We start from the raw sequence: 26323 nt of genomic DNA, 5'->3' as shown, positions 1-26323 counted from the left end.
CTGGTGTCATCTGCAAACAAATCAGTTATATAATCAGTTGGCCATGAAAACCACAGAGCTCGTTGGCTGTGTGCTATTCCCCCTAAATTTCCGGGAAGCTGCTGACCCATTAGGACAAATGAGGCTCCTCTTGAGATACTCCTTTAAACAATTAAGAATAATTAATTGGCATCATCGTCCAGGCTGAGAGGCTTAGAGTAGGCTCCAACAGTGACGTCCACTTTATTTCCTCATCCCTTAACCCATACACAGAGGCTGTAACCATGGCATTGCTAACTGTAAGCTCTGTTTCCTCTAGCCCACCAGTACATACAGCAACCCCATCCCATCTCACCGGCCCTGCATCTCCAGCCTGCAGAGCCCAGAGCCATCCATCACACACAGCACACCCCTCACAGGGCCATTCCCACCACGTCTCACACATGCTGATGATGCTGAAGCACACAGGGCCTCCAACTTTCAATGTTTCCAACATGAAAAAGCAGAAATGCGTAACAGCCTTGCACATGGGCACCATGGGGGGCTGGTTGTTCCCTTGGGAGCTCTGCCTGTGGCTGTGCTGATTCCAGTGTGTGCAGAGGTGGAATATTATCCCTCTCCTATCCCTCTCCTCATTCCACATGCTGACATTCACCATAAGAACAAGAAACAAGAACACAGTGAAGAAAGCTCCAGAACAACTCAGCTACTTTATTCACCCCTTCCCTTTCCACTACAGATGATTCTCAGAAAACCTCCAAGAGCCACGTTACTGCTCTCCTGACCCTTCTCTCACATTCATCAGTGCACTCAGAAATTACTGAGAGCAACACACGCACACAGACACACAGAACATCCCCACACAGCCGCTTCTCCTAAGGAAATGGCATCAAAAAGCTGCAGGCAGGAAGAGCAGAAGAGGAACGTGGGCATGCTGAGAGAACTGCTTTGGGAAGCAAGGAAAGGCCATCTGAAGCTCCTGGGTTAAGTCCCTTCTGCAGAGGGAGCCAGCAATGCCATTTCCTTTGCCAGCTCTTCCTGTGTGGGGAGAAGCACAGGGGTCTACCCCATCCTTGGGCATCCTCAAGCTCTCTCTCCTGGAGCTTTCCCCATGAGAAATGAGGTGCCAGCCCTGAGAGAAACTCTTCCTGTAGGAGAGACACTTGCAGGGCCACCGTCTCACGTGGACTGGGCAATGCTTAACGAGGACTGAGCTCTGGATGAAGCTCTTCCTGCAGTGCAGGCACATCTATGGTCTCTGCCCTGAGTGGATCCCCTGGTGCTTGCTCAGCTGGGAGCTGTGGTTGAAGCTCTTCCCACACATGGGACGTTTGTAGACTTCTGCCACGACTGCCATCTCCTGCGAGGGAGGAGCTTTGTGCTCTGCACAAAGCCCTTCTCACACTCGAGGCATTGCTAAGGCTTCCTGCCACGTGAACTCACTGGTGCAGGCATGTCCTGGACTTCACCCAACTGCAGACACTCTGCTACCTCAGCAGGTTCGAGCTGTGGCCAAATCTCTTCTTGCAGGCTGCACATCTGTAGGGTTCCTCACGTGGATCCACTGGTGTGTGATGAGCTCCCAGCTCTGGACAGACCTCTTCCTGCAGTCAAGGCACTCACAGGGAATCTCCCCGGCGTTGGTTCTCTGGAGTGTACTGAGGGTTGAGCTCCAGATGAAGCTCTTCCCACACTCCCAGCAGACAGAATTTCTTCCTTCCTGGCGACGTATCGGCCCAGCTGAGGTTTCCTTTGGGTCCTCACCTGTTGTCCCACAGCAGGTGAGTGTCTACAGGGGAGATAAGAGGTGACTGTCCTTGCACACTGCCCTGGCAGAAACGTGCCACCTGGCAGAGGGTTTCCAGTGGCTGTGACACATCCCACTCTGGACTCTCCTTTCACTGTCCGCTCAACACCTTGACTGCAGCTGACAGAGAGCAACATGCAGAATTCGCATCCAAAGAGGAGAAAGAAGAGCAGCAGAGAAGAAGAAGGATTTTGGCTGCCGAGCTCTTCCTCTACTCAAGGGATTTGTAAGGTTCAAAACACAAAGCCACAGGTCGTAACCAGGCTGGGGTTTTGGCTGAAGATCCTCACAAGTTTGAGGCTCTGCAGGATCTGTACCTTCCGTGGCAGTGCCGGTCGCTAACAAGGCTGGAACTGCTTTTGAAGGTTCCCAGAGTCTTGGGGTGCTTCTACAGCCGTTGTGCTTTGTGGTTGCGCTTGTGAATGTTGAGATGAGATCTGCGTTTAAAGCTCTTTGCACACTCCGGACACTGAAAGGGTCTCTGTCCTATGTGGATGCGCTGGTGGCGCTTCAGTGCAGAACTGCTTTTGAAGCTCTTCCCACACTCAGGACACTGAAAGGGTCTCTCTCCTGTGTGGATGCGATGGTGGCAGGTGAGGTGGGAACTCCTTTTGAAGCACTTCCCACATCCAGAGCACTTGTAGTGTCTCTCCTCTGTGTGGGTTCGCTGGTGCTGCTTCAAGTCAGAACTGCTTTTGAAGCTTTTCCCACACTCACAGCACTTGCAGGGCCTCCCTTAACTCGGATCTTCTTTTGAAGCTCTTCCCACACGCGGGACACTGAAAGGGTCTCTCCTCCATATGGATGCGCCGATGCAGGTTCAGTTCAGAACACTTTTTAAAGGCCTTTCCACACGCAGAACACTAAAAGGTCCTCTCTCTTGTGTGGATGAGCTGGTGCTGCTTCAAATCAGGCCTTCTTTTGAAGCTCTTCCCACACTCAGCACACTGAAAGGGTCTCTCTCCTGTGTGAATGTGCTGGTGGCAGGTGAGGTGGGAACTCCTTTTGAAGCACTTCCCACACTCAGAGCACTTGTAGGGCCTATCCTCTGTGTGGATACGCTGGTGCAACTTCAATTCAGAACAGATTCTGAAGGTCATCCCACACTCGGGACACTGAAAGGGTCTCTCTCCTGTGTGGATGTGCTGATGGCAGGTGAGGTGGGAACTCCTTTTGAAGCCCTTTCCACACTGAGAGCACAGAAAGGGTCTCTCTCCTCTGTGGATGCACTGGTGCTTCTTCAATTCATAACTGCGTTTGAAGCTCTTCTCACACGCCGGACACTGAAAGGGTCTCTCTCTTGTGTGGACGTGCCGGTGGAAGTTGAGGTGGGAACTTCTGCTGAAGCTCTTCCCACAAGCAGAGCACTTGTAAGGTCTCTCCTCTGTGTGGGTGTGCTGGTGCAGCTTCAATTCAGAATTGCTTTTGAAGCTCTTCTCACAAGCAGAGCACTTGTAGGGTCTCTCTCCTGTGTGGATGCGCTGGTGCACCTTCAATTCATAACTGCTTTTGAAGCCCTTCCCACACTCGGAGCACTTAAAGGGTCTCTCTCCTGTGTGGATGCGTTGGTGGCAGGTAAGGTTGTAACTGCTGTTGAAGCCCTTCCCACACTCAGAGCACTGAAAGGGTCTCTCTCCTGTGTGGATTCGTTGGTGGCAGGTGAGGTGGGAACTCCTTTTAAAGCTCTTCCCACACTCACAGCACTTGTAGGGTCTCCATCCTGTATGGATGCATTGGAGACGTTTCAGTTTGGCTCTCCGTTTGAAGCTTTTCCCACACTCAGAGCACTTGTACAGGCTCTTCGTTGCGTGCATGTGCTGGTGGTTAATGACACTGGAATCTATTTCCAAGCTTTTCCCACACTCAGTGCATGGATTCTGCTTTTTCATCGGACACACATCCTTGCTCCTGGGTCCTTCGGCATGCTTTTCACCTATGTTGAAGTGCAGTGGGCTCCTTCCTTTCTCTTCCAGATGCTCTCCCAGTGCCTTCTTGATGTGCTCACCCTGACCTTGCTCCAGGCCTCCTGGGACATCCCTTCTGATTTCTGCCACGCAGGCTCTATCCCACCGCCTTTCGGCCACACCACTTTCCTGCACATCCTCCAGTATATCTGTAATCCCAGTTCCTGCTGGAGGAAAGAGGAAATCCAGAAATTGCACACGGTGCCCAAAATAAAACACAGACAGAGAGGACTCTTCCAGCCCCAGCCTCCTCCTTCCCTCCCTCCAGCAACTCACCTGGGCTCAGGTCTCCTGGCACGGCCTCAGGGCTACGCACATCTGGGATCCAGGGGTCTTCCCCTCCTTCAAGCAGGGAGATCAGCCCGGGTTTGGGGGCTGGAAGTGGAGCTTCAATGACAGAAACAGGGGAGATGAGAGCATTTCCATCATTGCGGCACAGTGACTGTTCAACATCTCCACTGTGTGTCCCTCCACATGGAGAAAGCACCATTTGGCCCTGAATGACACTGGGGCCACAGCTTCCTTTGGAGCAAAGAAAGCTTTTACATCTCTGGACATTATGAAGGGATATTTGCTTTAAAATTAACTTTACAACAGCATGCTTACTATCTTAGAATATATCACTGATCGTGGCATCAAAATATTTATGGCAATTGAATGGAAAATCCTAAATTCTAAAGGAGTAACCAGCAAGTCGTCCTGTTGCTGGAGCTGGTGGCATCAGGCAATGCAGCAACACAAGGGGTTTTTAAAGTAAGCTGATCTTCCCCCTGCTGACTGGTGCCTGCTGGCCAGCACTGACCCTGGGCTTTTATCACAGTACTGAGCACAGTAAGACCTTATACATCACACACTTCTCTGTCTTTCGTTTGTTTCTATTGTTGTGGCATTGGTTAGGAAGAAACTGCAGAGCGTTCCGAGTGTAGGCTCGGAATACAGAAAGTCATCCTGCACAACCAAAGGAGCCCTAACGAGGAGGAAAGGCAGCAAAGCCCTCACCCAGCCAGGCCACGCACTGGTACGTCTCCAGCATCACGTCCCGGTAGAGCGCTCGCTGCGCAGGGTCCAGCAGCGCCCACTCCTCCCTGCTGAAATACACGGCCACCTCCGCAAAGCTCACGGGCTCCTGCAAGCAAAGAGGCTCCTTGCTGGGAACAGCCAAGGCCCAGGGAAGCAGCTCGCACACGACACAAACTCCCGTCCCAGCCGCTTCTCCGGCCCCAGCACACGCATGCTGGCTGAGGGCACCTCCCTCTCCCCCTGCATTCACATCCCTCGCCCCTTGGCCTCTCCTGCCTGCTTCCCACAGCCCCTACCTGACACGGATGTGCTGTGGCCATTTGCTGCTCTCCTGCAGCCTGGGATGATCACGCCTGGAAGGACCAAGTTGAACTGGAGCCTGCAGGGACAAGAGAAAGGGCAGGGCAGCTGGGAGGCAACGCAGCAGTCCCTGTCCCAGCCCAGCCCTCCCCAGCCCATCTGCAGGGCACTGCCTCTGGGATGGCACACCAGGCCAGGCACAGGAAGACAACCAGCAACAGCACTGCTAACGCTCTGGCTCAAAGAGATGAACCATCACAAAGCTGTCTCAAACTGCGGGGCTGAGAGAACTCATAGCTGACACTCACTTCAACAGCTGAGGGCACACGGACTGCGTGCCTAAAAACAAAGCAAGGCAAGGAGTCGGTCATCTCACCCCAAAACAGGGAGCAGCAAAAGCACCCCTCGAGCTCTCCTGCACAGCAGCACGCTGTACGACAGGATCTGCCCTCGAGCAGGGATGGCTCTCGAGGTCACAGCTGCACAGAGATCCGTCACAGCTTGATGTCGAGACTCCTTCTTGATACAGATCTTCTGTAAGAGACTCATGGTTACTTTGGAGCTTTGTGAGCTTCTCTAAGGTTATGTCTTAGAGTGACTGTGAACATAGGATTCCCTCCACATAAAGCCTTGGCTAAGCCAGGGACTCAGAATGGACCCAGCCATATCCAAGCTCCTTACCTTTGTGCCTTGAGAAGGCTAGGTCGGATGTGGGAGCACTCTGAGCCTTGGGACTCCTTGAGCCAGTGTCAATCCAACTCGGTTCTGGGAAGCTGAGCGTGCAGTTCAGGCAGCAGTGTTAGGATTACCAATGGAAATGGAAGCAGCTGTTGCGTATCAAACTGCCAAAGCCAGTGTTGGCTCCCAGGTGAGAAACGTATGTCAAACACTCACTCTGCAATCATACATTGCCACAAAACGCTGTTCCCAACCCCCACAGAAACAGGGAGGCTGCTGTGCGTGTACTTCATGCAGCTGCTGACCTCCGTGAATCAAAAACCACCAACATTCCCCAATACTCCTTTTCTGCTGCGGCACAGGCTGGAAGTTGTGATGTTATAACATATTTGGACAAAAAACAAAGATCTCTCATTCTCACCCACAATCCTTTAGGCCACACTTACGGGGCTTTTACTGTTGACCTCCTTTGCAAAATGCAAAAGGAGAAGTGGCCTCAACGGATGAAGAGAAGGCTGAGGTACTGAATGAGTTCTTGGCCTCAGCCTCCACTGGCAGCCAGGACTCCAGTATTTCTCACCTCCCTGAGCACTGCATCCCTAAACCTCCAGCTGGGGACCGGGGGAGTAAATCCCTCCCCACTGTAACTCGGACTGCAAGTCCGACACCGCCTCATCAGACTGAATGCAGAAGTTTGCTGGAGACACCCAGCTGAGCGCTGCGGTTGACACAGTGGAAGGAAGGGATGCCATTGAGAGGGACCTCAACAGGCTTGAAAGGGGGGCCCGGGTGAACCTCATGAGGTTCAACACCGCAAAGTGCAAGGTTTGGCACTGGCGCCCGAGGAATCCCAGGCATACATACAGACTGGGAGGAGCAGTCCTGGAGAGCAGCCCTGCAGAGAAGGACCTGGCGGTCCTCAAGGATGAAAAACTTCACATGAGCCAGCAGAGCGGTCTTGCAGCTTCGAAAGCAAAGGGTATCCGGGGCTCCAGCAGAAAAGGGGTGGCCAGCAGGGACAGGGAGCTGATTGTCCCTCTCTACTCTGCCCTCCGGAGGCCCCACCTGGAGTACTGTGCGCAGGCCTGGAGCCCCCAGTACACAAAGGAGAGAGAGCTGGTGGAGAGGGTGAAGAGGAGAGCCACAAAGATGATCAGAGGGCTACAAAGACAGGCTGAGGGAGCTGGGCTTGTTCAGCCTGGAGAAAAGAAGGCTGCGGGGTGACCTCAGTGCAGCCTTCCAGGACCTAAAGGGAGCCCATAAACAGGAGGGGAGGGGAGGCAACTCTGTGAAAGGGCAGATAACAGCAGCACAAGGGGAAATGGTTTGAAGCTGAAGGAGGGCAGCTGCAGGTTGGGTGTCAGGGGGAAGTTCTTTACTCTGAGAGCGGTGAGGTGCTGGAACAGCTGCCCAGAGAGGCTGTGGATGCCCCGTCCATCCCTGGAGGTGTTCAAGGCCGGGCTGGATGGGGCCCTGGGCAGCCTGGGCTGCTATGAAACGTGGAGGTTGGTGGCCCTGATAGCAGCAGCGGGGTTGGAGCTTCACGAACCTCGAGGTCCCTTCCAACCCGGGCCATGGTGTGATCCTCCGCTCTTCCTCCCCAGCAGCACCCAAATGGATGGCAAATGGAAACGCCGTGCCCACGCTGCCACGGGGGGAGGGAGGAAAGGGTGACGCGCTCCGCCCCGCTCCGCCTCACCTGCTCTGCTGGGAAGAGGCGGCCGTTCTCCTGGAAGCGGCACCGACGGCTCCGTCTCTGCCCACAGGGCTGAGCGCCGTCCCGGGATGAGCCGGGAGCAGCAGCCCTGAGGCGACACAGCGGCAACGGCGCCGCTCGAAGAGACCTCCAGTGGAGGCGAGGGGAGGGGAGAAGAGGAGAGCAGGAGAGGGGAGGGCAGGGCAGGGCAGAGCGGGGCGTGGGGGACACAGAGCAGCGGAGCCAAGCGAAGGCTGAGTCCCGTCCCGTCCCGTCCCGTCCCGCCCCGCCGGAAGACACGCCGTCCGTGGCCGTGAGGGAAGAGGAGTTCCGGGCTCAGTTGGGCTGGGACGACCGGCGGGGCTGGGCCGCTGGCCGGGCGGGTGGCCGCCACTGGGTTTGGGCAGTGTGGCACACAGCATTTGGTTGCGTTTCATTGGTAAAAAAAAGCACCTCACCGCCTTCCTTAAGGAGGGTCTGTGTCCGTGTAGTTCTGTCTCCGGGCTCCTATCGCTCACGTGCTGAGCAGACCTTTCTCGGCCAGGCAGCCCCGTCCCTTGTGGGCACTGCTCTTTGTTCGCCGGGCCGTGCACCTTCTCCCGGTGGGGGGAGGGGAAGGAATGTGTGGGTGGGGGGATGATGGCTGGATCTGAGTGAGGAGGAGTTGAGGTACCGCCTCCCCTCCCCTCCCCTCCCCATTTCTGGCCTACCACCACACAAGCAATAGCCTTTTACTTACATACTGAGTATGCGTTATTGGGGAAGGTTTATCTAGAGGACGAGCAATGCAAAGTACCAGAGAACCCTGCTAAAGTAGAAAGACCCCTGAAAAGAGGTATTAATTGTAATAAAGGACCCAAATGGTAGCAGAGGCCATGAAATTAACCAAATTCTTATCTTGTTCTGATTGGGGAACAACATTCAATTCCCACACTCCCACCACACAGGCAATAGCCTTCCCTTTTTCACAACTCACTCCAGTCTCTTTTGCCACGTCCTTTAGCCATCCCACACTATAGCCATCACTCTGTCACCCATGGAAGGTCATAAAGCAGGTGTGTGTATTGCGGCACCGGCTGCGAGAGGGATATCTCCTCCTTACTCGCACATCATGGAATGAGGCCACTGCACGTTTCTAGGCGTAGGGTACTGCTCCTATTCCCAAGACATTGGTTACATTTGCATTGGATGTCCCCCTCCTCTGAGCAGTCGTCCTAGAATATGGGGAGGGTCTGTGGGCCCATCAGGTGGTCGCTGGATGAGGGCAGTTGCAAAACCTTTAGGGGGTTGCATTGTGTCACAATAGCAGCTCTGCCTTCTTATCTTCACGGGATTCTCACCCATTATATAGCAAACAGCGGCTCTACTTACCTTCACACGCCTTCAAGGACCTCGCATTCCTATGGTTCCTGCGCTCATCCCTAAAGGCTGTGAACAACATTACAGTTTCCTCGATTCAGCGGCATTAATGCTCAGTAGATTTGATTTAGTATTCGCTAGGTCTGTTAGGTTTGTTTCCCGTTATTCTCATTGGATAAGACTGCTTTTTCTTACCAATCCCCTGACGCTGTGTGGGACTGTCCCCGCGCTCCGGGAGGCTCTCGTTCCCCCAGGACAGGAGCAGCGGTTCCCAGGTGAGTTGCAGCCCGGGTTGGGCTCCGAGGGGCACAGGAAGGGGTTGGAGCTGGGACAGCGAGGAAGTGAGCAGAGGAGCTCAGTGTGCTCTGCTGCCCGCTTGACCCTCTGTAACGCATCACAGCTGGGACTGCATTTCTTCCTCTGGGCCACGGGAGGCACGAGATGACCTCGCTGCGCAGCTCTGCACGCATGGATCCATGGAAGCCTTCAACTCCCCGATGCCTCCTTTGGAGCGTCTTCATGTGAAGCCTGCCAGGGGGCAATTTCCACTGCCCTCCCCCACGCCGGCAGCCCCCAGTTTCTCTTCGGGGACCCAGCAGGCAACATCTGTCCCCGCAAAGGGAGCGCAGACTGCGTGCTCAGCTGACTGGGAAGCATTCTCGGTGCAGGTGGGTTCACCTGGAACGCGCCCAGCGTGTGCCTTCAGGCCCTGCGCTGTCAGATGGGGTGGGCCGAGGGCTGAAATACTGGCAGCAGAATGTTCAGCTCTGCCCAGCAGGGAGAAGAGCTGCGAAGGCGAGGGGAGGAACGGCTGCAAGGTATTTCTGTCCTTGGCTGGCTGGCTGGCTGGCAGCTGGGACTGGAAGCAGCTACACTGCATATCTCACTGCTAAGGGAGAAGGAGGAAATTCTACTTTTCTGAAAGGTGTTCAGGCACTGGAATGGGCTGTCCAGAGTCACCGTCCCTGGAGGTGTTAAAAGAGCGTTTGGATGTTGTGTGGAGGGACGTGGTTTAGCGAGAACCACTGGTGAAGTGGGAATGGTTGGGCTGGATGATCCTGGGGGTCTTTTCCAACCTTTGCGATTCTATGATTCTATATATGACTGTTGAAGTCACTGGGGAGATGCTCGCCCATCCGCATGGGAGTGGAGGTACTCTTTGGCTTTTAGGGGATGAAGTATCAGTCAGTGGGCAAAATACAGTGTGAGGGCGATCATTTGCTTCTCAAATCTTCCTACTGCTGATGTTATCTACAGTGGCGATGGCGCACATCCTTTGAGCGAGGAAATGCAAAACTGAGCCAAATGAGAAGCCAGTGAGTGTTTGGTGTCCCCTACTACCCTCCATCAAATGAGGCAGTAGAAAGAGCAAAAGGTTGACTGTTGGACACTCAGTGCATCTTAGTGCTTCACTGACCCAGACCTTAGAAGTGATTCTTTCTGCACAAGCTGACAGGTCAGCCCTCGCCTCCAGTGGTAGTGCCGTGGTGCCAGAAACACCCAGCAGGACTCTGTGATCAGTCCGTGCTGTTGTGTCACAAGGAACAAGTAGTGAGACTGCAGAACCATCAGAGTAAGGCAATGCCAGGGTGAGTGCCAGTGCAGGAGTCGAGGTGAGTGTCTGCAGCCTGCAGGGAAAAGGAGGCAAGCGTAGGGCTGCGTAGAACAGCCTCTGGTGCAGATGGCCAACAGCACTGGCAAGGCTGGAGGGCCCCAACAGGAAACCAAGGTCTTGGTCAGCTTGGCTGCGGCAGTTGTGTCTGCTGCTGATGCTCCGGAGGGCACACGTTGTCCTCGTGACACTGGGGCCTCCTTGTTTCCTTGCAGCCCTGTAGGGAGGCCAGTAGGTGTAGTATCATTCTCCCTCCCAGAACGCTGCCCACCCACATCCCACTGACCGTGGGAGAGCGTTGGGCCATCTGTGAGGGACAGGACCACCTTTCCCAGAGGCTGCAGCTATGGCTTAACCCTTCTGTTTCATTAAACAAACCAAGGGCTTTCCCCAGCCTCAAAGCACCTGCACAGTGCCTTTGCCTGCCTGTAATCACAGCCTCCAATTATCTGCTCTAACACGTCTCTGGGGAGGCTTTGTTGGTAATGGCCCCACAGGGACCAATTAATACTCCAACACTCTCCAACATTTCTGGACAGCATTTTGGCTGCACCTTCATCAGTTGGCTACAGCAGTCTTCTCTCAGTAGCTGAAGCTCAACAGACACCACATACGCTGTGGGGCTCATTACAGTGCAGAAAGACCTAACAAGCCATTTCCCTCCAGTCTTCAAGACTTGCTCATGAGGGAGGTCTCAGTGTGGCAGATAAGGTTTTCAAGGAGCACTGTCCAAAAAAGGAGTTGTCATCTGTACGGGTATTTCTCCTTACAGCGGACACCGAGATGTCACTGAGTGCAGCACAACTCCTGTGACACGGATGGCAGCTCCGTCAGGGAGAGGGAGGTACAGCCAGCATGGGGATAGCATTGCGGGGATCCAAGAGGGAAATGTAGTCAGTGAGAGCTGATAACTGGACAGTGACTGCAACAGACAAAGATGGGAATTAATGCAGGTGGAGGAGAAAGAAGCCGGTAGAAGAGGAGGGATGCAGGGGGCCAGTTGTGTGGTCGGTGCTGGTCCGGCTGGGTGTGGGGGAGGCGTGGGAGGGAGCTGATTCCCCTCCAGGACACAGGACTACAACCTCAGGATATGACACCTCAACTGATTCAGCTGAATCCCGTCCAGGTAGCTGCAGGGAGATGGGGTGTGGGGGGGTGTGGGGAAGGAGCGCCACAGCAGCACAGGGGCCTTCTGCTGCTAGGGGTGCTGCATGGGGCTGGGGGCTCAGAGCTGCACAGCATGCTCGGGGCGTTGCAGAGGGGACTTTTCAGGAAGGAGGACCAAACGTGGGACTTTCTGCCCTGTGTTCATTTTCCTACCCTTCTTCTGAGCTAGCCCCCTTGCATCCTCTCCCACCCAGAAACACCTCTGCCTTCAGGGCAGCGGGGTCCAAGCCATGAAGCGCCTCCTCTGCAGCCAGAGCTCCAGCAGAGCAGAGCTGCATCTCTCCAGGCCTGAGCTCATTTCCTTCTGCAGCGCACGGGGGCTGAGAGCAGCTGCTCGGGGCTGTGGACAACATTGTTTGTGAGGCTGGGAAGGAGCTGAATTTCTCTGAATGAGATGCCATCACGAGGACACTTGGCTCTCTCTCGAAGAGAGATGTCCTTCCAAGCTGGTGAGCTGCCCTGCAGGATGCTAATCTCTCCCATAGCATCTCTGTGTTCCCTGAAAGCCCAGGGAGAGATGCTAAGAGAGATGTCACATTCTAAAAGTGAAACCAAGCACTCCTGCCACTTCACAATGGGCCCACCTGGGTGGGTCAGGACTGCTTTCTCCAGAGTCCGCGGGCAGAGGCCTCTCCTCTTCCTTACATACTCAAACTCACGGAAAAAAATCTCAAGTCGTGGATCTGAACAGGCATTTTCCTCAGAGAAAGAAAAAGTATCGGATCGATTCTGTGGCAGGAGGAAGGTCACCAAGGAATGGTACGGGGTTTTGCCAAGGGAAGCCTCACCTAACTTGCCTTTTTCTCTCCTTTGATGATTAGCCAAGTCCAGGAGCGGCAGATGCCCAACAGCAGCTCCATCAGCGAGTTCCTCCTCCTGGCGTTGGCAGACACGCGGCCGCTGCAGCTCCTGCACTTCTGGCTCTTGCTGGGCATCTACCTGGCTGCCCTCCTGGGCAACGGCCTCATCAGCACAGCCGTAGCCTGCGACCACCGCCTGCACACCCCCATGTACTTCTTCCTCCTCAACCTCGCCCTCCTCGACCTGGGCTCCATCTCCACCACTGTCCCCAAAGCCATGGCCAATGCCCTCTGGGACACCAGGGCCATCTCCTACACTGCATGTGCTGCCCAGGTCTTTCTGTTCTCATTCTTGTTGTCAGCCGAATTTTACCTCCTCACTCTCATGTCCTATGACCGCTACGTTGCCATCTGCAAGCCCCTGCACTACGGGACCCTCGTGGGCAGCACAGCTTGTGCCAGCCTGGCAGCAGCTGCCTGGGGCACTGGGCTTCTCCATGCTCTGCTGCACACTGCCAATACCTTTTCACTGCCACTCTGCCGAGGCAACACCGTGGACCAGTTCTTCTGTGAAATTCCTCACATTCAAAAGCTCTCTTGCTCGTACCCCTACCTCAGGAATCTCAGTCTTATGACATTCAGCGTATTTTTGTTTTCGGGGTGTTTTGTTTCCATTGTGCTTTCTTACGTGCAGATCTTCAGGGCTGTGCTGAGGATGCCCTCCGTGCAGGGACGGCACAAAGCCTTTTCCACGTGCCTCCCTCACCTGGCCGTGGTCTCCCTCTCTATCAGCACTGGCCTCTTTACCTACCTGAAGCCCCATTCCATCTCCTCCCCAGCCATGGATGTGTCGGTGGCAATTCTGTACTCGGTGGTGCCTCCAGCAGTGAACCCCCTCATCTACAGCGTGAGGAACCAGGCACTGAAGGGTGCCATCTGGGAACTGTTGTTATGGATGTTTTCCAGTAATCACAAAGACTCCATCTCTCTCCGCAGGTGACTTCTAATGTATCCCACTCTAAGCTTGTGCTCAGTTGTTTTCCATTAGTATGTTTCATTCTTTCATACAGCATACAGCATACTTTCATGCAGCAAAGAAAGTACGTGGGCAGTGAAGTGTTCTGGGGGTCCAGAAATGTGTGTTTGACACAAAGAGAAGATATTTTCTCTTGTGCAGAGGTTCTCCACTGTGGAAAGGGGATTTAGCTGGGGGTCCTGAGGGAATAAGAGCCGGCCGTGAGCCAGCACTGCGCTCCTGTAGCCTGGGTGGCCAATGGTACAACAGAGGGGTGTCCAGCAGGGACAGGGAGGTGATCGTCCTCCTCTACTCAGCCCTTGTAAGGCTCCATCTGGAGCGCTGTGTCCAGGCCTGGGGAAACCAGCGCAAGGAAGACATGGAGCTGTTGGAGCAGGTCCAGAGGAGTGCCACAAAGATGATCAGAGGGCTGATGAAAGATTGTGGGAGTTGGGATTGTTTAGCTTGGAGAAGGGAGGGTCCGGAAAGACCTCATTGCGATCTTGTGATACTTGAAAGGAGCTTACAGGCAGGAGAAGGGCTGGCTTTTTATGCTGGAAGATAGCGATAGGACAAGGGGCAATGGAGTTAAACTGAACGAGGGGAGGTTTATGTTGGATGTTGTGAAGAGATCCTCCACGCAGAGGGTGGTGAGGCACTGGAAGAGGCTGCCCAGAGCATTTGTGGATGCCTCATCAGTGGAGGTGAGTGGAGTGGCCAGGCTTGATGTGTTCCTGGCAGTCTGGTCTTGCGGTTGGCAAGCCTGCCCACAGCACAGGTTTGGAACTAGATGATCCTTCTGATCTTTCCAACACAAGCCACTCTGTGATTCAATGATTCAGTGGATATAACTTGGACTTAATAAAATCTACTTTCACAGAACTATGCCTCTTGCTTTCCTTTGCTGTCAATTAACCATATCCATCTGTGTCTTCATGGAGTTTTTCCTGCGTGTCAGGAAGCTGGGAATTGGTGCCTAGTGCTAACTCTAACCCATAGACTAAACCTTTAATCTAACCCTAACCGCAACTCTAACTCCTAAGCCATAACTCCAACTCCTAACCTTAAAGTCTAACCTTAACCCTTTCTTGTCCTAAACTTCAACCTAAACTCAAACTCTTCCCCCTAAACACTAACCCTCATCACAGCCCTCGCCCTAACACTAACTCAAGTGCTAGCACTTCACCTAACGCTAAATCTAATCCTTAGTGCTAGCCCCAGCCCTAACTCTTCTTTTTAACCTAACCCCATCACTGAACCCTGTCCCTGACCCTCCGGTTGGTTGGCAGCTGGTTATCAGGTGGGGTAAATCAGGCTGCTGCTCTTTCAAGTCACTTCCCAAGATGGATGGAATTCTCAGCATGAGTCGGACACAACATGTTGACATACAAACGTTTCATAAGGGCTGCTCATCAAGGCGCTGTCATAGAGAAGAAGTCTCACCGTGAACTGTGGAGAATTCCGGAAGATCCTAACAAGCACTGGAAGATCCAGGCAGGCTTCTGAAGCGCAAGCAGTCCGGGAAGCACAGTTGGCAGTACGTAAGTCAGGGAGGGAGGATTGGGAGGGATACCTGTGAGAAGTAAAGTGATGGCTGAAGGCCTTAGTAAGTCACTGCAACCGTATGTGAGCCCAGAAATTGAGAGAAAAATGCATCTGGAAGTGAATAAGGAGGAAGAGACTTATCCTGGGAACACGGCAGGAAGGAAGGCCCCCTCCTGTGCCTGATCAGGGGAAAATGACAAGTTTCTATCTGGTGTGCGTGGCTCTGCATGTGGGATGTGGCATATTTGCTGCGGGCAGCAATTGTGCTCAGCCATGCCCATCAGCTAGCTGACCTGGTTCTTCTCCTCCCTTTTCCCTCCCTTGAGTACACGTGAGTGCACTTCCAGCAGCATCCATGACTGTGGAGGAAGCCCAATTCTCCTGCAGTGTTGGCTCAGCGCTGCAATGGAAGAGGGAAGAGTTTGTGAGACACGGGGGAGTACAGGGCCAGCGCTTGGCCATGCTGCTGAATGAAGCACAGCTGGATCAAGCCCTGAGTCAAGGTGCCAGGCAAGAACCAAAACAGCTGTAGCAACAAATCTCTGTGTAATAAATGCGTCATAAAGAACTCCTCCTTTTCAGAGTTTTGAGGGTTGTCTATAAATCCTCGTCATTTATTTTTCATAAGCCACGGACATACAGCAGCAAGATAACGACTCTTACATTTTATCTCCATGTAGATTTATAAAACCATTAAAAACAAAATCAGTTGTAAGTGACCTAGAGATCATCTAGTCCAACTGCCTGACCACTTCAGGGCTAACCAAAAGTGAAAGCACGTCATGCAGGGCTTTATCCAAATGTCCCTTGAGCACCAGAGGTCACGGGGCAAGAACCTGTAAAGGAAGCCTCTTCTGGGGTCTATTTGGAATGCAGTAAGTTGGGAGATGAAAGAGAAGCAGAGGGTTTTTGTGTCCGGACTTGAGACAGCTACTGATGTATGGGCTGCATAGGTAGACAGTGAGCAGCATCAAAAATCTGGCCGAATGGCCGGACCAGTCAGAGCGGTGGTCAGTGGCACAAGGTTTTGCAGGAGGCCAGTAGCTGCAGGTGTGCTGCAGGGCTTCATAATGGGCCTGGTCCTATTTGACATTGTCATTCATGTTCTGTGATGCTGTTCATCAACAGTGATGCTGTTCCAGACGTATCCCTTAATTCCTTAAAGAATTGATTGGGATCGCCGTCCTGGCTGGGTGGCATGTAGTAGGCAACCACTTTACTTCCTTGTCCCTTAATCAGTGCCCAGAGGCTCTCCACCACCTCACAGCCAACTGTAAGCTCCGTGCAGAGCTCACGTGGGACACCGAGGGCACAGCCTTCTGCTGGCTGGATACAAGTGCTGGCTGAAGCAGACAGGACAAAGCCCTCCCTCCATGCCCCCCTGGGTGAACGCCCATCCCCAGAATGGCAGTCCCTCTCCTCCATACCCCCCTCTGAAATGCTCCTGTTCCTGCAGACGGGGCGCTGCGCTCACAACTCTGCAGGGACTCACGTCTGCAACAGAAGGACTTTCCCCACAGCAGAGGGGAAGCAGGGAAGCTCAGGAGGAGGGGAAAAAAATGGAGTTTTCTAACCCTTAGTGCAACAAAACAAAATGTGTGACAAAACAGTGGGGGACATCAGCAGTTCAAGTGAGTTTTCAAGGGACTAAAAGTGGGAAAAACTTCTTCATTTTTATTTCCTGTTCACGGAAAACCTGCTCATTGCTTCTGAGCACATGGTGATGTAAAAGAAAAACAGAATAGTGAGAATGCTTGTTTTCCTAAAAGGAAAGAGGAGACACGTGACTGATGCCACTTGACAGGAATTAGTGGATGCAGCTTAAAAGTAAATCATCCCAGCTCTTGGCTGGGCTGCTGCCTCCTGTTGCCGGGGATCCCCTCGCCTCCCAGCTGCTAGTTTCCTCCCCACGCATTGGGCTCCTCCAACCCCCAGGGCCCTGCTGTACCTCTCCTGCACCAGACCAGGCCCCAGCTCCCTGGCATGGAGGAAGCAGCGCTCCTCGGTACTGCAATCATCATCTCCTTGCAGCTTGCTGGGACATCAGGGAGCCTTCACAGAACCTCACCTGAGGACATGGGCAAGCTCCTGCTGGCTTCACTAGCTCACCAAAACCAGCCTCCACTTCCTGCAAACTGCATTCCAAGCACAGCAGCTTTAGCTGAGCCCAGCAAATCTGAAGGCCCTGCTGCAGAAGGGCCTTCACATTGCTCAGACACACCTTCCCAAGGTCAAAGCAAAAACCTTCAACATCAAAGGGGAACTCTCATGTGGACTAACATGGATTTTTTTACGCTTTAACAAGGACTGAGCTCTGGATGAAGCTCTTCCTGCAGTGCAGGCACTTCTACAGGTCTCTGCCCTGAGTGGATCTCCAGCCTGCAGAGCCCAGAGCCATCCATCACACACAGCACAGCCCTCACAGGGCCATTCCCACCACGTCTCACACATGCTGATGATGCTGAAGCACACAGGGCCTCCAACTTTTGTAGCACAAGCCACACTCACAGCACTTGGTCTCACCTCTGTGTGGGTTTGCTGGTGCTGCTTCAACTCAGAACTGTTTTTGAAGCTCTTCCCACACTCAGAGCACTTGCAGGGCCTCTCCCCTGTGTGGATGCGCTGGTGCAGCTTTAACTCGGATCTTCTTTTGAAGATATCCCCACACTCGGGACACTGAACTGGTCTCTCCTCTGTATGGATGCGCTGCTGCAGGTTCAGTTCAGAACAGATTTTGAAGGTCTTTGCACACGCAGAACACTGAAAGGGTCTCTATCCTGTGTGGATGTGCTGATGGCAGGTGAGGTGGGAACTCCTTTTGAAGCTCTTTCCACACTCAGAGCACTTGTAGGGTCTCTCCTCTGTGTGGGTACGCTGGTGCAGCTTCAGTTCTGAATTGCTTTTGAAGCTCTTCCCACAGGCAGAGCACTTGTAGGGCCTCTCGCCTGTGTGGATGCGCTGGTGCAGCTTTAACACAGATCTTCTGCTGAAGCTCTTCCCACACTCGGGACACTGAAAAGGTCTCTCTTCTGTGTGGGTGAACTGGTGCAGCTTCAATTCACAACTACTTTTGAAGCTCTTCTCACAAACGGGACACTTGTAGGGTCTCTCCCCTGTGTGGATGCGCTGGTGCACCTTCAATTCACAACTCCTTTTGAAGCCCTTCCCACACACAGAGCACATAAAGGGTCTCTCTCCTGTGTGGATGCGTTGGTGGCAGGAGAGATGGGAACTGCTGTTGAAGCTCTTCCCACACTCAGGGCATTTAAAAGGTCTCTCTCCTGTGTGGATGCGTTGGTGGCAGGTGAGGTGGGAACTGCTTTTGAAGCTCTTCCCACACTCACAGCACATGTAGGGCCTCCATCCTGCGTTAATGCGTTGGAGGCGTCTCAGTTTGGCTCTCTGTTCGAAGCTATTCCCACACTCACAGCACTTGTACAGGCTCTTCGTTGCGTGCATGCACTGGTGGTTAATGACACTGGAATCTATTTCCAAGCTTTTCCCACACTCAGTGCATGGATTCTGCTTTTTTATCAGATACACATCCTTGCTCCTGGGTCCTTCCGCCTGCTTTTCACCTATGTTGAAGTGCAGTGGGCTCTTTCTTTTCTCTTCCACATGCTCTCCCAGTGCCTTCTTGATGTGCTCACCCTGACCTTGCTCCAGGCCTCCTGGGACATCCCTTCTGATTTCTCCCACACAGGCACTGCCCCACCGCCTTTCGGCCACACCACTTTCCTGCACATCCTCCAGTATATCTGTAATCCCAGTTCCTGCTGGAGGAAAGAGGAAATCCAGAAATTGCACACGGTGCCCAAAATAAAACACAGACAGAGAGGACTCTTCCAGCCCCAGCCTCCTCCTTCCCTCCCTCCAGCAACTCACCTGGGCTCAGGTCTCCTGGCACGGCCTCCGGGCTACGCACATCTGGGATCCAGGGGTCTTCCCCTCCTTCAAGCAGGGAGATCAGCCCAGGTTTGGGGGCTGGAAGTGGAGCTTCGATGACAGAAATATGGAGATGTGAGTGTTCCCTTGATTCTGGTGTAGGTGCTTGCCCAAAAACTTTGCAGTGTGTCCATCCCCACGGTAAATGATAGCGGGCAACCACGTATACTTTAGAACATTTACTTCAATTTTTTCCCAACTGCTCTACGCTCAAGGCTTCAAAAGTGTTGATGGGATAGGAATAGAGAGCCAATAAATGCTAAAGGAGTAACCTGGGAGTGAACTGGCTGCTGGAGCTGGGGGCATCATGCAATTCAGCAACACAAGGGCTGTTTGCAGAAAGCTGATCCTCCTCCTCCAGGCTGCTGCCTGCTTGCCAGCACTCACCCTGGGGCTTTTAACAGAGTGTTGAGCACACTAAGCCCTTAAAACCTCACACATCTCTGTCTGTCGTTTCTTGCGATTATTGTGGTATTAGTCAAGAAGTAACTGCAGAGAGATTATTCTAGGCTCAGCATGCAGAGGCTCATTCAGCACAGCCCAAGGAGCCCAAACGAGGAGGAAAGGCAGCAAAGCCCTCACCCAGTCAGGCCACGCACTGGTACGTCTCCAGCATCACGTCCCGGTAGAGCGCTCGCTGCGCAGGGTCCAGCAGCGCCCACTCCTCCCTGCTGAAATACACGGCCACCTCCGCAAAGCTCACGGGCTCCTGCAAGCAAAGAGGCTCCTTGCTGGGAACAGCCAAGGCCCAGGGAAGCAGCTCGCACACGACACAAACTCCCGTCCCAGCCGCTTCTCCGGCCCCAGCACACGCATGCTGGCTGAGGGCACCTCCCTCTCCCCCTGCATTCACATCCCTCGCCCCTTGGCCTCTCCTGCCTGCTTCCCACAGCCCCTACCTGACACCGATGTGCTGTGGCCATTTGCTGCTCTCCTGCAGCCTGGGATGATCACGCCTGGAAGGCACAAGTTGAACTGGAGCCTGCAGGGACAAGAGAAAGGGTCATCTCACCCCAAAACAGGGAGCAGCCCAAGCACCCCTCGAGCTCTCCTGCACAGCAGCGCGCTGCACGACAGATCTGCGACTCAAGCAGGGATGGCTCTCGAGGTCACAGCTGCACAGAGATCCCTCGCAGCTTGAATGTCGAGATTCCTTCTTGATACAGATCTTCTGTAAGACACTCGTGGTTACTTTGGAGCTTTGTGAGCTTTCTCTAAGGTTATGTCTTAGTGTGACTGGGAACATAGGATTCCTCCCACATAAAGCCTTGGCTAAGCCAGGGACTCGGAGTGGACCCAGCCATGTCCAGGCTCCTCACCTTCGTGGCTTGAGAAGGTTAGGTATGATGTGGGAGCACTCTGAGCCTTGGGACTCCTTGAGCCAGTGTCAATCCAACTCGGTTCTGGGAAGCTGAGCGTGCAGTTCCGGCAGCAGTGTTAGGATTACCAATGGAAATGGAAGTGACTGTTGCGTATCAAACTGCCACAGCCAGTGTTGGCTCCCAGGTGAGAAACGTATGTCAAACACACACTCTGCAATCATACATTGCCACAAAACGCTGTTCCCAACCCCCACAGAAACAGGGAGGCTGCTGTGCATGTACTTCATGCAGCTGCTGACCTCCGTGAACCAAAAACCACCAACGTTCCCCAATACTCCTTTTCTGCTGCGGCACAGGCTGGAAGTTCTGATGTTACAGCACATTTGGACAAACAACAAAGATCTCTCATTCTCACCCACAGTCCTTTAGGCCACACTTACGGGGCTTTTACTGTTGACCTCCTTTTGCAAAATGCAAAAGGAGAAGTGGCCTCAACGGATGAAGAGAAGGCTGAGGTACTGAATGAGTTCTTGGCCTCAGTCTCCACTGGCAGCCAGGACTCCAGTATTTCTCACCTCCCTGAGCCCTGCATCCCTAAACCTCCAGCTGGGGACCGGGGGAGTAAATCCCTCCCCACTGTAACTCAGGACTGCAAGTCCGACACCGCCTCATCAGACTGAATGCAGAAGTTTGCTGGAGACACCCAGCTGAGCGCTGCGGTTGACACGGTGGAAGGAAGGGATGCCATCCTGAGGGACCTCAACAGGCTTGAAAGGGGGGCCCGGGTGAACCTCATGAGGTTCAACACCGCAAAGTGCAAGGTTTGGCACTGGGGCCCGAGGAATCCCAGCCATACATACAGACTGGGAGGAGCAGTCCTGGAGAGCAGCCCTGCAGAGAAGGACCTGGCAGGTCCTCAGGGGATGAAAAACTTCACGTGAGCCAGCTGTGTGCCTCTTGCAGCTTGGAAAGCAAACTGGTATCCTGGGCTCCAGCAGAAAACGGGGTGGCCAGCAGGGACAGGGAGCTGATTGTCCCTCTCTACTCTGCCCTCCGGAGGCCCCACCTGGAGTACTGTGCGCAGGCCTGGAGCCCCCAGTACACGAAGCAGAGAGAGCTGGTGGAGAGGGTGCAGAGGAGGGACACAAAGATGATCAGAGGGCTACAAAGACAGGCTGAGGGAGCTGGGCTTGTTCAGCCTGGAGAAAAGAAGGCTGAGGGGTGACCTCATTGCAGCCTTCCAGGACCTAAAGGGAGCCCATAAACAGGACGGGGAGGGGAGGCAACTCTGTGAAAGGGCAGATAAGCAGCAGCACAAGGGGAAATGGTTTGAAGCTGAAGGAGGGCAGCTGCAGGTTGGGTGTCAGGGGGAAGTTCTTTACTCTGAGAGCGGTGAGGTGCTGGAACAGCTGCCCAGAGAGGCTGTGGATGCCCCGTCCATCCCTGGAGGTGTTCAAGGCCGGGCTGGATGGGGCCCTGGGTAGCCGTGGGCTGCTATGAAACGTGGAGGTTGGTGGCCCTGATAGCAGCAGCGGGGTTGGAGCTTCATGAACCGCGAGGTCCCTTCCAACCCGGGCCATGGTGTGATCCTCCGCTCTTCCTCCCCAGCAGCACCCAAATGGATGGCAAATGGAAACGCCGTGCCCACGCTGCCACGGGGTGAGGGAGGAAAGGGTGACGCGCTCCGCCCCGCTCCGCCTCACCTGCTCTGCTGGGAAGAGGCGGCCGTTCTCCTGGAAGCGGCACCGACGGCTCCGTCTCTGCCCACAGGGCTGAGCGCCGTCCCGGGATGAGCCGGGAGCAGCAGCCCGGGAGGCGACACAGCACGAAAGGCGCCTCTCGGAGAGACCTCCAGGAGAGGGGAGGGGAGGGGAGGAAGAGGAGAGCAGGAGAGGGGAGGGCAGGGCAGGGCAGAGCGAGGCGTGGGGGACACAGAGCAGCGGAGCCAAGCGAAGGCTGAGTCCCGTCCCGTCCCGTCCCTGTCCCGCCCCGCCGGAAGACACGCCGTCCGTGGCCGTGAGGGAAGAGGAGTTCCGGGCTCAGTTGGGCTGGGGCGACCGGCGGGGCTGGGCCGCTGGCCGGGCGGGTGGCCGCCACTGGGTTTGGGCAGTGTGGCACACAGCATTTGGTTGCGTTTCATTGGTAACAAAAAGCACCTCACCGCCTTCCTTAAGGAGGGTCTGTGTACGTGTAGTTCTGTCTCCGGGCTCCTATCGCTCACGTGCTGAGCAGTCCTTTCTCGGCCAGGCAGCCCCGTCCCTTGTGGGCACTGCTCTTTGTTCTCCGGGCCGTGCACCTTCTCCCCGGTGGGGGGAGGGGAAGGAATGTGCGGGTGGGGGAATGTTGGCTGCATCTGAGTGAGGAGGAGTTGAGGTACCGCCTTCTCTTCCCTTCCCTTCCCTTCCCTTCCCTTCCCTTCCCTTCCCTCCCCTCCCCTCCCCTCCCCTCCCCTCCCCTCTTGTGTCCATTTCTGGCCAATTTTTGTTAATATCCAAATAACTTTGTCAGGACAGTATCTCTGAGAATGCAGATTTTATTCCCAATTGCAGTGGCAGGCATCCCACAAGCAGAAGAGAGTGCTTATGGGGACAGACATGACAGCTTTTGTACCTTGTTCCGCCCCCCCTCCCCCCACCCCTTCCCTCCCCTGTTTCCCCACTGGCTGGGTCCTCCAGGTTCACAATCTTATCAAAAGGTTTACATTTGTTAATCACTTGTTAATTCGTGTGTCATGTGGTGTCAGTCAGTAGCAGTCCTTTTGTCTCTAACATGTCTCAGTACCCTTCTCATTCGTACTGATGTGGTGATTTTCTTCAGAGTCTTTGTTAGACAAAGAGTATGGAGGGAGGTGCCAGATGTTCCTCAATATGTTCTTCAGGCACTCCCTAAGGAGTTGTCCTTTTAATTTGTGCAGGACGTTCTTGCAATGTGTGTGACATATATTTTTTTTTCATGCAGTCTATACATAAGTTGTTACTGGCATATATATGTATGCTGTTAATTGTTCAACTTCTCCTTTAATTCTCTGTTGCTCAGGCCCTGTCTATCCAGCACCAAAAGCTAGCAGTTTTCCAACATCAAGGGGTTTGTGATTTGCAAAGATATCTATTACGTCTACCTGGCCTTTAACTGAAGGCCCAGATGTGTTTCAGAAAGCTGGACAGACAGGAGCTTCAGTCTTTGTGCTTATAACTTACTCCATCTACCTAATCTCGATGGATATATCTATATCTATATGTATGTATATACTATTTTACTTATATACTGAGTATGCGTTTCTGGGGAAGGTTTATCTAGAGGACGAGCAATGCAAAGTACCAGAGAACCCTGCTAAAGTAGAAAGACCCCTGAAAAGAGGTATTAATTGTAATAAAGGACCCAAATGGTAGCAGAGGCCATGAAATTAACCAAATTCTTATCTTGTTCTGATTGGGGAACAACATTCAATTCCCACACTCCCACCACACAGGCAATAGCCTTCCCTTTTTCACAACTCACTCCAGTCTCTTTTGCCACGTCCTTTAGCCATCCCACAACAGCTGTGGGAGACTGCAAAGCTCCTCAGCACAGATCTGCCCTTTGGCAGTCAGGCATGCCTTACAGCTCCTCAACACCTCGAGCAAGGAGAGCCATGGAGATTGGGCTGACTGTGTGGACACAATTAGCGGGTAGATTCGAACCATTTGGTTCCCCATCTGTGTCATCCTAGGTAATTGCCAATCCCACCTATGCAGGTGAGTTTCTACAGGGGAGATAAGAGGTGACTGTCCTTGCACACTGCCCTGGCAGAAACGTGCCACCTGGCAGAGGGTTTCCAGTGGCTGTGACACATCCCACTCTGGACTCTCCTTTGAGTGTCCGCTCAACACCTTGACTGCAGCTGACAGAGAGCAACATGCAGAATTCGCATCCAAAGAGGAGAAAGAAGAGCAGCAGAGAAGAAGAAGGATTTTGGCTGCAGAGCTCATCCTCTACTCAAGGGATTTGTAAGGTTCAAAACACAAAGCCACAGGTCGTAACCAGGGTGGGGCTTTGGCTGAAGCTCTTCACAAGTTTGAGGTTCTGCAGGATCTGTACCTTCTGTGGCAGTGCCGGTCGCTAATGAGGCTGGAACTGCTTTTGAAGGTTCCCAGAGTCTTGGGGAGCTTCTACAGCCGTTGTGCTCTGTGGGTGCGCTTGTGAGTGTTGAGATGAGATCTGCGTTTAAAGCTCTTTGCACACTCCAGACACTGAAAGGGTCTCTGTCCTGTGTGGATGCGATGGTGCTGCTTCAATTCAGAACTGCGTTTGAAGCTCTTCCCACACTCAGGACACTGAAAGGGTCTCTCCCCTGTGTGGATGCGCTGGTGCAGCTTCAATTCAAACTTCGTTTTGAAGCCCTTCCCACACTCAGAGCACTGAAAGGGTTTCTCTCCTTTGTGGATACGTTGGTGGCAGGTGAGATGGGAACTGCTGTTGAAGCTCTTCCCACACTCAGGACACTGAAAGGGTCTCTCTCCAGTGTGGATGCGTTGGTGGTAGGTGAGGTGGGAACTTCTGCTGAAGCTCTTCCCACACTCAGAGCACTTGCAGGGCCTCTCCCCTGTGTGGATGCGCTGGTGCAGCTTTAACTCGGATCTTCTTTTGAAGCTCTTCCCACACGCGGAACACTGAAAGGGTCTCTCCTGTCTGTGCATGCGCAGGTGCTGCTTCCAGTCAGAACGGCGTTTGAAGCACTTCCCACACTCAGAGCACTGAAAGGGTCTCTCCTCTGTGTGGATGCGTTGGTGGCAAGTAAGGTTGCAACTGCTGTTGAAGCCCTTCCCACACTCAGAGCACTGAAAGGGTCTCTCTCCTGTGTGGATGCGTTGGTGGCGGGTAAGGTTGTAACTGCTGTTGAAGCTCTTCCCACACTCAGAGCACTTGTACAGGCTCTGCGTTGCGTGCATGCACTGGTGGTTAATGACACTGGAATCTATTTCCAAGCTTTTCCCACACTCAGTGCATGGATTCTGCTTTTTCATCTGACACACATCCTTGCTCCTGGGCTCTACGTCCTGCTTTTCACCTATGTTGAAGTCCAGTGGGCTCCTTCCTTTCTCTTCCAGATGCTCTCCCAGTGCCTTCTTGATGTGCTCACCCTGACCTTGCTCCAGGCCTCCTGGGACATCCCTTCTGATTTCTCCCACACAGGCACTACCCCACCGCCTTTCGGCCACACCACTTTCCTGCACATCCTCCAGTATATCTGTAATCCCAGTTCCTGCTGGAGGAAAGAGGAAATCCAGAAATTGCACACGGTGCCCAAAATAAAACACAGACAGAGAGGACTCTTCCAGCCCCAGCCTCCTCCTTCCCTCCCTCCAGCAACTCACCTGGGCTCAGGTCTCCTGGCACGGCCTCAGGGCTACGCACATCTGGGATCCAGGGGTCTTCCCCTCCTTCTAAGCAGGGAGATCAGCCCGGGTTTGGGGGCTGGAAGAGGAGCTTCAATGACAGAAACAGGGGAGATGAGAGCATTTCCATCATTGCGGCACAGTGACTGTTCAACATCTCCACTGTGTGTCCCTCCCCATGGAGAAAGCACTATTTGGGCCTGAATGACACTGGGGCCACAGCTTCCTCTGGAGCAAAGAAAGCTTTTACATCTCTAGACATTATGAAGGGATATTTGCTTTAAAATTAATCTGTACAACTAGCATGCTTACTTGCTTACAATATATCAGTGAGCATGGCATCAAAATATTTATGGCAATTGAATGGAAAATCCTAAATTCTAAAGGAGTAACCAGCGAGTCATCTCTTAGTTGCAGCTGGTGGCATCATGCAATGCAGCAACACAAGGGCTGTTTGTAGGAAACTGATCATCCCCCTTCCTGCTGCTGCTTACTAGCCAGCACTGACTCTGAGGCTTTTATCACAGTGCTGAGCACAAGAAGGCCTCCTGAAACTCATGCTACTCTGTGTTTCCTTCGTTGCTGTCACTGTGGTGTTAGTCAATATGTAACTGCATGGCAGTTATTCAAGGCCCGGCATGCAGAGGCTCATTCAGCACAGCCCAAGGCAGACCTAACGAGGAGGAAAGGCAGCAAAGCCCTCACCCAGCCAGGCCACGCACTGGTACGTCTCCAGCAT

The 26323-nt window shown here is 53.6% G+C and overlaps 3 protein-coding genes across 5 annotated transcripts; all 3 read right to left on the bottom strand.

Moving 5' to 3' along the window:
• Positions 1 to 524: 524 nt before the first annotated feature.
• LOC121107769 (zinc finger protein 135-like) lies at positions 525 to 8012 on the bottom strand. Of its 2 annotated transcripts, none has more exons than XM_040653865.1 (5): positions 7448 to 8012; positions 5067 to 5149; positions 4750 to 4876; positions 4027 to 4137; positions 525 to 3917 (listed from the first exon to the last, which is right to left on the bottom strand). In XM_040653865.1, the coding sequence occupies exons 2-5, from the start codon at positions 5088 to 5090 to the stop codon at positions 2650 to 2652; spliced, it is 1530 nt and encodes a 509-aa protein (XP_040509799.1). In that variant the 5' UTR covers positions 5091 to 5149; positions 7448 to 8012; the 3' UTR covers positions 525 to 2649. The 2 variants fall into 2 exon arrangements, with proteins under 2 accessions (XP_040509799.1, XP_040509800.1); XM_040653866.2 differs by having other exon boundaries at positions 525 to 3914.
• A 7524-nt stretch (positions 8013 to 15536) lies between these two features.
• LOC121107781 (zinc finger protein 253-like) lies at positions 15537 to 18889 on the bottom strand. The gene is made up of 2 exons (XM_040653893.2): positions 18828 to 18889; positions 15537 to 18718 (listed from the first exon to the last, which is right to left on the bottom strand). The coding sequence occupies exon 2, from the start codon at positions 18399 to 18401 to the stop codon at positions 17715 to 17717; it is 687 nt and encodes a 228-aa protein (XP_040509827.1). The 5' UTR covers positions 18402 to 18718; positions 18828 to 18889; the 3' UTR covers positions 15537 to 17714.
• Positions 18890 to 23940: 5051 nt separating this feature from the next.
• LOC121107779 (gastrula zinc finger protein XlCGF7.1-like) lies at positions 23941 to 25625 on the bottom strand. 2 transcript variants are annotated; one of them, XM_040653890.2, is made up of 2 exons: positions 25564 to 25625; positions 23941 to 25454 (listed from the first exon to the last, which is right to left on the bottom strand). In XM_040653890.2, exon 2 carries the CDS (start codon positions 25210 to 25212, stop codon positions 24358 to 24360), a length of 855 nt encoding a protein of 284 aa, XP_040509824.1. In that variant the 5' UTR covers positions 25213 to 25454; positions 25564 to 25625; the 3' UTR covers positions 23941 to 24357. The 2 variants fall into 2 exon arrangements, with proteins under 2 accessions (XP_040509824.1, XP_040509825.1); XM_040653891.2 differs by having other exon boundaries at positions 23941 to 25451.
• Between the last annotated feature and the right edge of the window lie 698 nt (positions 25626 to 26323).

This window comes from Gallus gallus, chromosome 29 (assembly GCF_016699485.2).
Source record: "Gallus gallus isolate bGalGal1 chromosome 29, bGalGal1.mat.broiler.GRCg7b, whole genome shotgun sequence".
Taxonomy (NCBI): domain Eukaryota; kingdom Metazoa; phylum Chordata; class Aves; order Galliformes; family Phasianidae; genus Gallus; species Gallus gallus.
Note: the sequence above shows the minus strand (reverse complement) of the source record. Positions and strands in the feature narration are given on the sequence as shown.

What these genes read in the sequence shown, in the direction of transcription:
- LOC121107769 (XM_040653865.1), bottom strand. Translation starts at nt 5,090, where the DNA reads ATGGCCACAGCACATCCGTGTCAG. An exon ending in CCAGTGCGTGGCCTGGCTGG is followed by an intron (nt 4,138 to 4,749) that starts GTGAGGGCTTTG and finishes CTGTCATTGAAG; the next exon opens with CTCCACTTCCAGCCCCCAAA. An exon ending in GCCAGGAGACCTGAGCCCAG is followed by an intron (nt 3,918 to 4,026) that starts GTGAGTTGCTGG and finishes TCTTTCCTCCAG; the next exon opens with CAGGAACTGGGATTACAGAT.
- LOC121107781 (XM_040653893.2), bottom strand. Translation starts at nt 18,401, where the DNA reads ATGCACGCAACGAAGAGCCTGTACAAGTGCTGTGAGTGTGGGAATAGC.
- LOC121107779 (XM_040653890.2), bottom strand. Translation starts at nt 25,212, where the DNA reads ATGAAAAAGCAGAATCCATGCACTGAGTGTGGGAAAAGCTTGGAAATA.